This window comes from Pollachius pollachius, assembly GCF_949987615.1.
Source record: "Pollachius pollachius genome assembly, chromosome: 18".
Lineage (NCBI taxonomy): Eukaryota > Metazoa > Chordata > Actinopteri > Gadiformes > Gadidae > Pollachius > Pollachius pollachius.
The window spans coordinates 8,999,829-9,012,051 of record NC_136951.1 but is presented as its reverse complement, the minus strand read 5'-3'; the positions used below and the strand labels follow the sequence as shown (position 1 = coordinate 9,012,051).

Here is a 12,223-nt window from a genome sequence, read left to right as displayed (position 1 = left end):
ATCTGATTTGTGAACTGACAAGCAGTCTTTTCAAAGTTAAGGGGGAACAATTTCCAGTGTAAATTTCATTAAACTATGATACGGTATATTTACGTTGATTTATGATTTCACAGTTCTACAACTCTTTTGAGTGCTCTCAATATGGGTATTGCCAACAACAAATCCCATGATGCATTCTGATGAAAAGCCTATATAGATAGACACTTTTAAAGGTGTCGGAAAAACAGAGCTGTCGCTCATAACACTTACAATGGGTCCTTTTACTATGGGTCTTCTACGACGGGTCTAAAGATAAACCTGTGGCCATTATAAAAAAAGTGTTATAAGTGTCACCTGTGTTTGTCCTACGATGTCGACGTGTTAGAAATGTCCGGCCCCGAGGTGAGCTTTGTGTTTGAGTGTACATCCAGCGTGCGGAACAAGGTTTCCATGAAGTCATCATCGTAATCATCTCTTTGTTTAGACCCCTTGAGGCGAAACGTTCCCCTCATGAAATCTTGTTCATCCTCATCACCACCGATGAAACACCATTATCAGTGGGATGCTACTTGGTATTATAGCTACCCCGGTAATAGCCTCCTAATGCCGTGGCCATTAGATCTTACGCAACATCGTCCTTAACAGTCATGCAGGGATTCAAGGGGGTCCAAACCCGGCCACCTGCGTGCGTGGGGGAAAGCTATTCGCATAACATGAATTATTAAAAAACAGGGTGGCCCTGTCCATGACTCAGCGGGTATGTGTCGAAGCCTGGTTCCTCTCTTCAGGTGGGGGTCCGTGGGATAAAACACGACCGGCGTCTCTCCCACACTTTCCTCCAGAAGAGAATGCACGGAGGTACGCTTGGACAAAAAAAGGGAGGGAAACAATGCTAACCTAGGCTACAGCGAGCCCGCCGAGCATAATGTAAATGGCGGAACGGAGGGATTGTATGAACAATAAAACACTGACATGAATAAATAACTAATAATGAACGTGAATGCTGAACGCAGGCCTGCTGTTTGGTCAACCTTCGGTCCATATGAGCTAACCGTGGTTGTGTAAACAGATGATGGTGCCCCCAAAACACCAGTGAATATCCACCCCCCCCCCCGCCCTGTTCCCTTAGGTTACTTTGTTCTATCGTATGATGACTGCAGCAAAGGCCAACTGTCTGTTATTTAAATACCAGGCCTGTGTGCGGTGGCTTTTAGAAAAGGAAAGGAGTCTGGATAGTGGAGGACGTCTCGCTCCAGCCCACAAGATAACAAAATAAAACCCTGTTTGTTTCTTTATTTATATATTGTTTTATAGGTTATCTCCCCTCGGAAGCACAACTTTGACAACGCAAGTTCTGCTGAGCAGAAGCAGAGCACCAAAGCACCTTCAAGGTACGCGAGGAGGGATGGAGGTTGGGGATTGGTGGTTGTGGTTCTAGGTAGCCTGTTTTGTACAGGCTAACTAAAGCCTAAGTTAATTAGTGCTGCTAAGCCTTTCTTGTTTTAGTTTGTTTTTTTATAATAACGTTTTTCATTAATTAATTATTATTTTTACCAACATATGCGTGCTGTGTGACACTAAATGATAATAATAATGTTAAATCGTCATTTTCAAATGAACAAAGATATAACTGCAAAAAGGAAAAGAGATGTGGAAGTGATATATCACGTTTTGAAAATAATGTTATGACTTCAGATAAGAATTTTGCTTTTAAAGATTTTTAATAGCGAGTTCTTTCAAAATATTACAGACATCTGAGCAGCATAACAGCGCCTTCTAGTGGTGACCGCTAGAATGCACCCTGGTGCTGACACCGACTGTTTGGGAAATGTCATGAGGTGTTTGCCAAGTAAGCAATATTCCGCTAGTGCTGCTGTCTTAAGCATGTCATATGTTTATTTCATATTCCCATTGTGCTGTTGTTTCAAAAATATGGATCCCAGCAGCAATAAGAACGTTCTGTACAGAATATTATTTTTGGAATATAACTTGAACCCATTATCTGTCGGCCTCACTGCACATTGTCAACAGTATTGTTGGATCAAGACGTTTTTTCATGTCTGTTGGAACTGTTTCATGCTGTTACTTCTTACTTAAGGATGTGATGAATGGTGTTTCTTTCAAACTGTTTCTGGAGGTCTCCTGGTTGTTTGCTTACACTTAACACAAGTTCAAGTAGACAAAAGCAGAACTATGTTGATTGTTCTGGTATTTTTCAAACAAAAGACATTGTATTGTGCTTCGTTGTCACACAAACACACACAGAGACACACGCACACACACACACACACACACACACACACACACACACACATACGTGTAGGCCTACGTGACACATACCACAACGTTTGTTTTGAGACAGCAACATTCTTAGCATACGAGCCGTGGCCCTGCTCACCTTGAACACGGTCGCAGACGTGTTTTCTGGTTTCTCCTCGATTGACTTTCCATGGAACACATCCTGCCACGTCTTCAAGAGAACCTTTCCTCTTCCTCATCCTGACACTCACATCGGTCCTGGGAGGATAGTCCGGAAACCTGCTGGAACCCGGCTGTGTGTGTGTGTGTGTGTGTGTGTGTGTGTGTGTGTGTGCATGCATGATTGAGTTTGTGTGTGTGTCTGTGTGCGCATGTGTGTCTGTGTCATAAAGTTTGTCTTTGTGTGTCTGTGTGTGACATGGAATTTGTGTCAGTGTGTGTGTGTGTCCCCGCATGAGTGTGTTTGTTTGCCTTTGTGTTAGTCTGCGTGTGTGTGTGTGAGTCCACATATGTATGTGTGTACGTGTGTCATGGACTTTGTGTGTCAGTGTGTGCGCATGTGAGTCCACGTGTGTGAGTCCACGCGTGTGAGTCCAAGTGTGTGTGTGTGTATGTGTTTGAGTCCCCGTGTGTGTGTGTGTGTGTGTGTGTGTGTAACAGGAAGACCTGCTGGTCATCCTGAGCTCAGAAAGGGCGTACAGCAGGACTGAGCGGTAGCCATGTGTCCTGTATCCTGTTATGTCTACACACTTCAACTCCGTGTGTGTGCGCGAGTGTGTGTGTGTGTGTCTGAGTGCACCTGCGTGCGCCCCCCGTCACTTACTGTTATTAATGGCCTGAAAATGAGTGTGTGTGTGTTTCTCTGTGTGTTTATTTGTGTGTCTGAGTGCACCTGCGTGTGCCCCCCGTCAGTCACTGTTATTAATGGCATGACAGTGTGTGTGTGTGTGTGTGTGTGTGTGTGTGTGTGTGTTGCCTGCCACATACTGTTATTCGTGGAAAGGTAATGTGTGTGTCTGTAAGTTTATTTCTAAGTCAGCAGGCAATTGAAGAGATGTCAGAGTGTGTGTGTGTGCGCATTCACACGTGCATGTGTGTGCATGTGGCTTTGTGTGTGCCTATTCTGTATTTGGGCTTGCATGTGTGTGCGTATGCGCTTTGTACACGCTGTCAGATTGATAGTGATTGTGTTGGTAAGTGATGTGCCTGATTGTGTGAGTTGGTGTATACATGAATTCCTGAAGTTTTTTATTTGGATACTATATATACATATACATATATACATATACATATATATATATATATATATATATATACACATATACATATATATATTTTTAAAAAAATGTGTGTGTGCTTGTGTAAGAGTGCAGCAAGAGTCGAGAAGAATTCATATAATTATTTCGCCTGAACTTAAATATAGACATAATCATCTTCTGAACAGGAATATATCTGAAAATAGATCTATATTCTCTGTCATTATAACATAATCAAGACAACAGATATAAGTGCAAGTAATTACATCATTTTGATTGAAATTGCATTGCACTTGCTCTTGCACTTGCAAATGCTTTATATTTCTTATAATCCATCATGTGTTCCAAATGTGTTACATACTTTACATTGTGTTCAGCTATTATAATATGCACCAACAATAAGTTTGAGAGACTAATTGAATAGATAAATAAAGAAACTCTATTCTTTGTATGAAAATGTTACTAATTTGAAAAAAATGTAAAGACCTACTTACTAGCTCTTAAAGGGCTACGTTTTTTTATGTAAATAATCTTTCATTTTTTTTCACTTCAGAGACAGAACACCCTTGAAAGTGATCTTTGTAGTTGTTTTTAGTGGGTATAATTAGTCTGGGTTACGTTTAGCTTAATGAAACGTAAGCTTTGTCTGTATAAGGCCTGTGGAGTGCAGAAGAGGACAGTAACTTCGGTTAGACCAGGAATACGTGTTCCAAGACATAACATTCATCACAGAGATTGTAGACAGGAAATATAGAAATATATGCCGTGATTATGTGTGTTAGCGGATAGAGGTGAGTGGCTTTAACGGAATCGTTCAGCCTTTAGAAATGGATCCGAGATAAAAAGGTTATAGTTAAGGCGTCACAGCTGCTCGGCCAGGCCTTCTCGTTTTCTTCTGAAAAACCAACCGAAACCGATGAGGGTTTTCAGTTTTCGCTGCCTTTAAGGTCAAGTGGAAACCATACTGAAGACGAATGACAACGTTTCATGTGTTGTGAAAGTTCATTTTACTACAGAGAATCGATGGCCTTGGAGACGTGGCTGAAGACCTCATCGGGGGGCAGCTCGGAGTCCACCTGGAGGGAGACACGCAGGACCCAGGTTTATAAACGTGTCCGACGTGATGAAAAACCTATGATTTGTGATGCACTGTTTTATGGGTTTGTACCAGTGTGTAAAAGGGTGGGGGGGGGGCCCTAAAATGTGATTTGCCAGCCTCAGTGCCACCGCTTAGTTAATCTGGAAATTGATAGGCTTTGAACTTCTCAATCAAAATCTAGGAGTGATACGGGCTGTTATTTAGACCAAAAAAAGGAAAATGCGCCATAAAAAGTAAATTTTGATCTGCAAAGTTGCTTTTGTTCTCTGAACACTACTGGTTTGTACTGTTCCTATGTTACCTTACTATCCTGCCAGAGCGATATTATCTCCATGCAAAATTTGAGAACCATACATGTGTGTGTCCACTAAACGCTTGGCGGTTTAAAGTTCTCCCTAATCGAAGCTGAGGAGCCGGATTCTCACAGCCTCAACGCTATCATCACAAGCATGGGTTCACAGCGGCGGTCACCTTGCGGACGATGCCGCGGCCCTCGTAGAAGGCGATGACAGGCTCGGTGGCCTTGTAGTACAGGTCCAGGCGCTTCTTGATAGTCTCCTCGTTGTCGTCGGCGCGGCCGCTGGTCTCGCCGCGCTTCAGCAGCCTCTTAACCATGGTCTCGCCCTTAGCGTCCACGTACAGCAGCAGGCAGGGTTTGCCGATCTGCGGTCAACACACACACACACACACACACACACACACACACACACACACACACACACACACACACACACACGCACGCACACACACACAAACGTCAGAGCTTAGCCTTTTATTCGTATAAGTTCTTTGACGTATTCCCTAGTGTGAATTAGCCGGGAACAAATTTAAAAAGGAACGAACGCACGATCATTCCTTCTGATTGGATTTTCCCTCCGTGTCCTGTATTCCCTCGTCTCAAAGTTAATTCCTGTGCGTTGGGATTTCTCACGGTGAATGTCATTCGTGTGGCGACGTGCACTCGGTAATAAATCGGACGATTCTGATGGCAGGAGGATCGTAATGTTCTATCAACCCCGTCTCTCCCCCCCATCTCTCTCTCTCTCGCTCCCTCTTCCCCCCCCACCCTCTCTTTCTCCCCCCTCTCTCTCTCCCCCCTCTCCCCAAGCACTCTCACTCTCTCTCGCTCTCTCTCTTTTTCTCTCTCTCTCTCTCTCTCCCCTCTCTCTCTCTCTCTCTCTCTCCCCTCTCTCTCTCTCTCTCTTTCTCCCCTCTCTCTCCCCTCTCTCTCCCCTCTCTCCCCCTCCCCCTACCTTCTTCTCGAACTCCTCTCCCTGCTTGACCTCCCGGGGGTAGCCGTCGATCAGGAAGCCCTTGGACACGTCGGCCTTCGCAATCATCGCATCCTTGATCATGTCCAGGACGGTGTCCTGGGGGAGAACCACGCGCACACACACACACACACACACACACAAACAGGAATGTGCACACACACACACACACACACACACAAGCAGGCACACAAACACACACAGGGAGGCAGGCACACACACAAGCACACACTCATACCACACAGGCGCACACACACACACAAACACACACACGCAAAGATATATTCACACACACAGGCAGTATCCACACACACACACACACACACACACGCACACACACACACATACACAGTGAAGACAAATCGTTACATCATTAAAAATATAAAATAAATGTGTGTGTGCAAGTGCGTGTGTGTGTCTTTTGTACATTTTAGTGTCGTCAAACTACACAAATGGAAGATAAAAACACATTCAAGGAATAAATTAAATCGACATAAAATCGCGACATCACAACCTTGGTGTTTCAATTCAGCCGTCTACTGAATCGAAACACTTTAACCCTGGCCATATTACATCTCTTATAACTATTTAGAATATTATACATTTATTATATGTTTCTGTTAAAATGTACATTGTATTCTATTGTATTGTATTTTATTGTATTTTAAGCACAGAAATACAGGGTATGTCCCACAAACATTTCACTGCACATCCAGTATGAGTATATGACAAATAAAAACCTTTTGAATCTTTGAATCTACTTTTCTCAAGGACGTGTTCGGGGCCTACGATATCCTATCAACCCGTTCATTACCCCCCGTTACCCCATCAGGTCACGCTAGAACCACGCCGGGTCGGGCTCTCACCAGGGGGACCAGCTCTCCCTTCTGCATGATGGCCTGGAGTGTCTTGCCCCTCTCGGAGCCCGAGCCCACCTCGGCCCTCAGCAGGTCCCCGGAGGACAGGTGGGTGTAGCCGTACTTGGCCACCACCTTCTCACACTGGGTCCCCTTCCCGGAGCCAGGCCCGCCTGCACGGGGAAGGAAGGGGGAATGGTCGTGTGAGGATACGTGGCGCAGGCAAGAGCCACCCGCATCCCCATTGTTCTTTCTCTGCCTCCTCTCTCTGTCTCCTCTCTCAGTCTCTCTCTCTCTCTCTCCGGCTCTCTGTCTGTCTTTCTCTCTCCCTGCCTCTGTCTCTCCCTCTCTCTGGGTCTCTCCCTCTCTGTCTCTCTGTCTCTGTCTCTGTCCCTCTCGTTCCCTCCCCCTCTCACCGTCTATCTCTCTCTCTCTCTGTCTCTCTCTCACGCTAATGAGAGAGAATACTTGTTTGAAAATACATGCTCTCTCTCTTTCACTCTGTCTCTCACCCACACACGTCTGCACACACACGGAAACACACACACACACACACAAATGTCAGCTGTCTCATTATTTTTGAGAGGTACTCACCCACCACAAAGATGATCTTGGCGTCTTTAATTTTGTCTGAAATAAACAGGGCAAGAACATATTTTGAATACATTGTTCAAAACACCCACAAAGCTTTGCCTCTCTGTCTAGAAAAAGAGACTTTCTCGCCGCCAGGATATTTGTTACAAACCCTGTTTAGACGGCGCTGTTTTGCGGGCCTCCGAGGCAGATCTGCCGTGATAACATCCACTTCCCATGGTTCTTGTTTTATATCCAGAGACCCTAGGCGACTATAGTACTCGGCTTCAACTCTGTGTTTAGAAGTAAAGTTTGTGTTGCTCTATTGTTTCAAGAAACTGTTGCTATGCAACAGTTGTTTACAATGATGCCATGGTATCCAGGACATTGCTTGAAAAATACCATGAGAGACTTCTATATAATTGTCCACAGTGAGCCGGTAGTTCATTATTAACTATTATTAACTAACTTGTGTTACTTTGAGGCCACTATTCTCCATGTGAAATCATTATACATTTAAGATCCTGTAATATTAATCTGTAATCTGTTATCTATTTATTTATGTATTTATTTCTTATCAAGTTCAATGATACCAATACAATTATTTTGGTATGTAGACTCCATATTGCAAAACACGGTCTTGGACATGGCGCACACTGCAGATTTCCTTCTCAGGAATCCCCAGCAGATGGCAGTACAGCCTCAGGAATCTATCGAGCTATTTGCAATAGACCCGTCTACCTACAAAATGTACCACAATAAATAAATTCGGAACCGTGTGGCAGTACGTCTACTTCTTAAGTAGGCCATTAAAAAGAAAAGTATTGTTTACCTGCCATTTTGCTGTATTAGTTGATGGTGGGTCGTCTAGCTGAAACATAAGAACACAGAGACAAGTACATTAGCAAAGCTCTGTAGTTATTTCGGCAAGAGCAGAACTGACTGGTGTAGCAGCAGTGGTAGAAGGTCAGTAAAAGCAGGGTTTCAAGCAATACTTGGATATTTTAAGCCATTAGTAGACCTGCACAACACCATGCTGTTCGGTCTTCCCAACTAACCCCAGTGGTATTAGGAATATTAAACCAGTCATGTGAGTTAGAAGGCCTAACCGGTTGCATGTTTGGCTGTAGCCCAGATCAGCGGTTAAAGGATATGGCCTTCTGTGTCACGTTCTAACAATCGTGTCAAGTCTGCCAAGTAACCCAGAAAGACATGAAGGAAGGAGTGTATTTTCAAAGAGTTATCTCCATTTTAGGAGCTGTGTCTGGCCAATTGTTGAGTGGTGAAGTGTGAAGTGGAATTACTTCACTCTTGGAATTCACTACTCATAAAAAACTAAATTTGCAAGAGGCAAGTCAGGCAGTTTGTCTGCCTGTGAACACACACGTGTGTGTGTGTGCGTGTTTGTGTGCACATTTGCACGTAGCCCATGAAATGTGAAATACCCATACCTAAGTGTCCCATAGTGACACACAGTAAAGCCATGTGACAGTCCCTCTATTCATAGACATGTTCTCTCTACCCAATGCCCAGAAAGGTCCTGATATCCACTCTACTCTACCGCGACACCTGGTGGAATAGATCTGTAACATCGCTCAAGTATTTCGAAATTAATGTTCCTTCCCTGATCGAGAAGAAGTACCGTGAAATGACATAAAGCAAACGGTAGGATTACGACACGTCATCATCATTTAAAACCAGGCATGTCCTTTAATGCAGCTGTTTCCATGTGTCCGTCACTAACGACCGAGGGAGTGAGACGCGAAAGGCGTGTCCTGAAGGGAGTGTTTTATGTTCTCGGAGGTCATTAACACGGGGTCTTCGGAAAGGTCAGTGTGTCAGTCCTGAGGTCTTCGGAAAGGTCAGTGTGTCTGTCCTGGTCATATGCACCCTGGGCACCCTTTTTGGGGTATCGGACCCATCAGACCCTGGCCTAGTATGGTGATATTCCTCAGAGCTCCTGGCTCATGCATGAGGGACGTGCAGGTGCAGAGTATCTTTCTTTGGGACAAGGCCACGGTGTTGCGATGTGGATCTAACGGAATGGGGAAACATCAGATTGACACCGCGTTATTATCGGCATGCCTATTAGCTCTGCAATGAAGTCTTAGTCCATTGAATATGTTAATGGTGTGTGTATATATATATATATATATATAATTATTATTATTATTATTATTATTATTATTATTATTATTATTATTATTATTATTATGGACATAGGCCTACAGTTTGGCTGCATAAATGATATTCTGAAGTGTAGGTCTGAACTCCACTGAGTGGATTGTGTTGCGGTATTAAACGCCAAGTTCATTGTTATATAATGATTATGTTTGGGTAATCCAATCTTCACACATAGCGCACAGCAGCGGCGGTGGGTCGATAGAGGGCGCTAGGGCGCCGCCCCGCCGTGAAATATTCACTTGAATATATCTGCCAACTACTAATCAACTATTATCAATACGAAATAAATCAACAAAAATACATAGCGTTTATCCTCGTTTAATTTTGTGACATACTTGTCACTGCCAGCAACCATTTAAATGCGTCTGAACGCCAATGATTTCATTCGAAATAAAGCCCTCCTCCAAGTCATGGGCGCTGTCACGTTGAAGTCAATGTAAGCTCGCTAACCTTTTGCTGTCTATCAAGCAGAGACGGCTTTTCATTGGCGCAAGAAAATTCGCCCTCGGGTCGCACCAGTGTGCGTCCCAGGCCAATGGTATCGCTTTTCTTTTTTGTTATCACCACATGATTGGCGAATTCAGCGAATCAATCAAATAGGCTACCTCCCTCAGCAGCATACGCGCAACACAACTACAGGTAGAGAAGAGATAGATCGCTAACTAGCAAGTGTTGTAAGCACTTTCCACCCTTTTCAGTGGAGGAATTGGACTCCCCAAGCAATGTTATACTTAAAAGGAGCAAGTAAGTTACATATTATTTTAGTCTTTCGGCCTGTGGCATATAAACAAAATGAAGCAACTGTCCCATATTTCTAACTGCATTTGAAGTAGACATTGAGACTCACAAAAAATGGACGCTATAGGACAGTGATCAAGATTTGTCTCAATATTAGAATAACAACAATGGGTCAAATAGCAATGGCTGGTGGAATGGTCCATAAAGTAGGTCTGTATATGCAGTGTAAGCTTGTCCAGGCCTTGCAAGTCAGGATGTAGGCTATGAATCTGAATGAATAGTAGGTAACTAGGTAGTGGCCATCCCCTAAATGCACCAGAATACAGGAAATCAAATCTATTAAATTCAAATTTTTTTTATGGGGGGGGACGGACGGGGGGACGGACGGACGGACGGACCCCAGACCCCCTGTCTATTACTGTGCCTCACCAACACTTTTGATCACCAGCCGCCACTTGCGCAGTGTATCAGGGGAACCTGATACACTATCAACCGATTATCGCATTGAAATATAGTAATATGGAATAATGTGATTAAAGGGCGTTCTATACTTTCACCACTTACATGGCCTTCCCCCCTGCTTGCATCCAAGTGGATATCTTCAACGTGTTGTCGGCATGCTATAAAAAGACCCGGTCAGCATGCACCTGTTGTCAGGATAGTATTTCAGCCATTCTCAAAAAAACATATGGACGCCGGACTCGAATTCACTTATTTTCAAACGCTTAAGGCAGTGAAAACATAAGTTTTCACTCACCCGTGTGCCTCTGTGAATTTTGCACACTTCAAAATTACATCACTGTCCCTTTAACAGAGGACTGGCGGACCGATTGACGTCACGCAGCATGAGATAAAATATTCCATGTTGTTTAGTGAAGAGATGGTTTGAGGAAGCAGGAGAGAGAGGGAGGATAGCTGTTGGGAGCGTACAGTGTTAGCGCAGACCGTTACGATTATTCCATGTCTGAATGGGTTTGCTTGTGATTTGGCTGCAATTTGTAAGCTGCTGTGGTTATTCTGTCTTTGAATTGACAGTGAACCCTTAACCAGTTTTGATGGGACACTATTGGGCAGCCTGATATTTAAAAAGATCTGCAGTGCAAATCGAATGCAAATGTGAATGCATCTTTACATTGACAGCAACAGCATTTTTATCGATCTCAGACGGGATGTGTAGCAGACCTGCAGCTGTCCAAAGTCAGGGTGCACACTATTACCAATGGGTTGTGTGAGTCAAGTCAAGTCAAGTGAGCCTGTCAGTAAATGCATTGCTATGAGTGAATTGCTCAAATGCAGTCCCTTTAAAAAGGCATCCAACATAACACAATGCCAATACCTTGTCTTGCCATAAGCAGTCAAAGCACAGCATGCAAATGGTAGATCACAACATTTGCTGAACAGCCACCCACAAAGTACTACAGACAAATCACAATAAATAATAGACAAGCCCATTCACGCGAACATGCCCCCGTAATACTGTCCCAGTTCCCTCTTCCTCTGTCGCCCTCTAGCCTAACAACATGCTGCCCTGCCCACTTCTTTTCCTTCCTTCCGTTTATAAGCAGTCTCTTCCTTGGTTCCCCCCCTAGTGTAACAGCCTCCACCATGAAGCCTCTCGCTCTCTCCCTCGTGTCCTCTGCTACTGACCTCTCTGTCTCCTGAGCCGGTGAACGTTCAGTGGATCCTAGTGGCTGAGGGGGGGCTGCTGTCTTCCCTGGATCTGTCTCGGCGCCTCTGCGTGTTTGTGTATGTGCTGTCGTCCCCAATAGGCTCCACCCCACCACACACATATATACCCCGCCTCCTTGCCTTTTTATAGCACAGCACTACCAGCACCAGCACCACAGACTAAAGCCTGCTCAGCATGCGCAATGCATTCTGGGAAGAGAAGGGCTCTGTGGAAGTGGAGAAGAGAGTGAATGGGAGAGGGGGAGGGAGGGAGGGTTGAGAGAGAGAGAGGGCTATGGCATTCTCGCGACTAATTGTCCAATTAAATACCAACTGTTC

At 44.3% G+C, this 12,223-nt stretch overlaps 1 protein-coding gene across 3 annotated transcripts; it reads right to left on the bottom strand.

The window, feature by feature from the left end:
* Positions 1–3,764: 3,764 nt before the first annotated feature.
* On the bottom strand, positions 3,765–11,980 carry ak1 (adenylate kinase 1). Of its 3 annotated transcripts, none has more exons than XM_079755374.1 (7): positions 11,864–11,980; positions 8,127–8,165; positions 7,316–7,351; positions 6,731–6,894; positions 5,847–5,963; positions 5,065–5,256; positions 3,765–4,570 (listed from the first exon to the last, which is right to left on the bottom strand). In XM_079755374.1, the coding sequence occupies exons 2-7, from the start codon at positions 8,131–8,133 to the stop codon at positions 4,505–4,507; spliced, it is 582 nt and encodes a 193-aa protein (XP_079611500.1). In that variant the 5' UTR covers positions 8,134–8,165; positions 11,864–11,980; the 3' UTR covers positions 3,765–4,504. The 3 variants fall into 3 exon arrangements, with proteins under 3 accessions (XP_079611500.1, XP_079611502.1, XP_079611501.1); XM_079755376.1 differs by having other exon boundaries at positions 8,127–8,161; positions 11,864–11,931; XM_079755375.1 differs by lacking the exon at positions 11,864–11,980 and adding an exon at positions 8,316–8,355.
* Between the last annotated feature and the right edge of the window lie 243 nt (positions 11,981–12,223).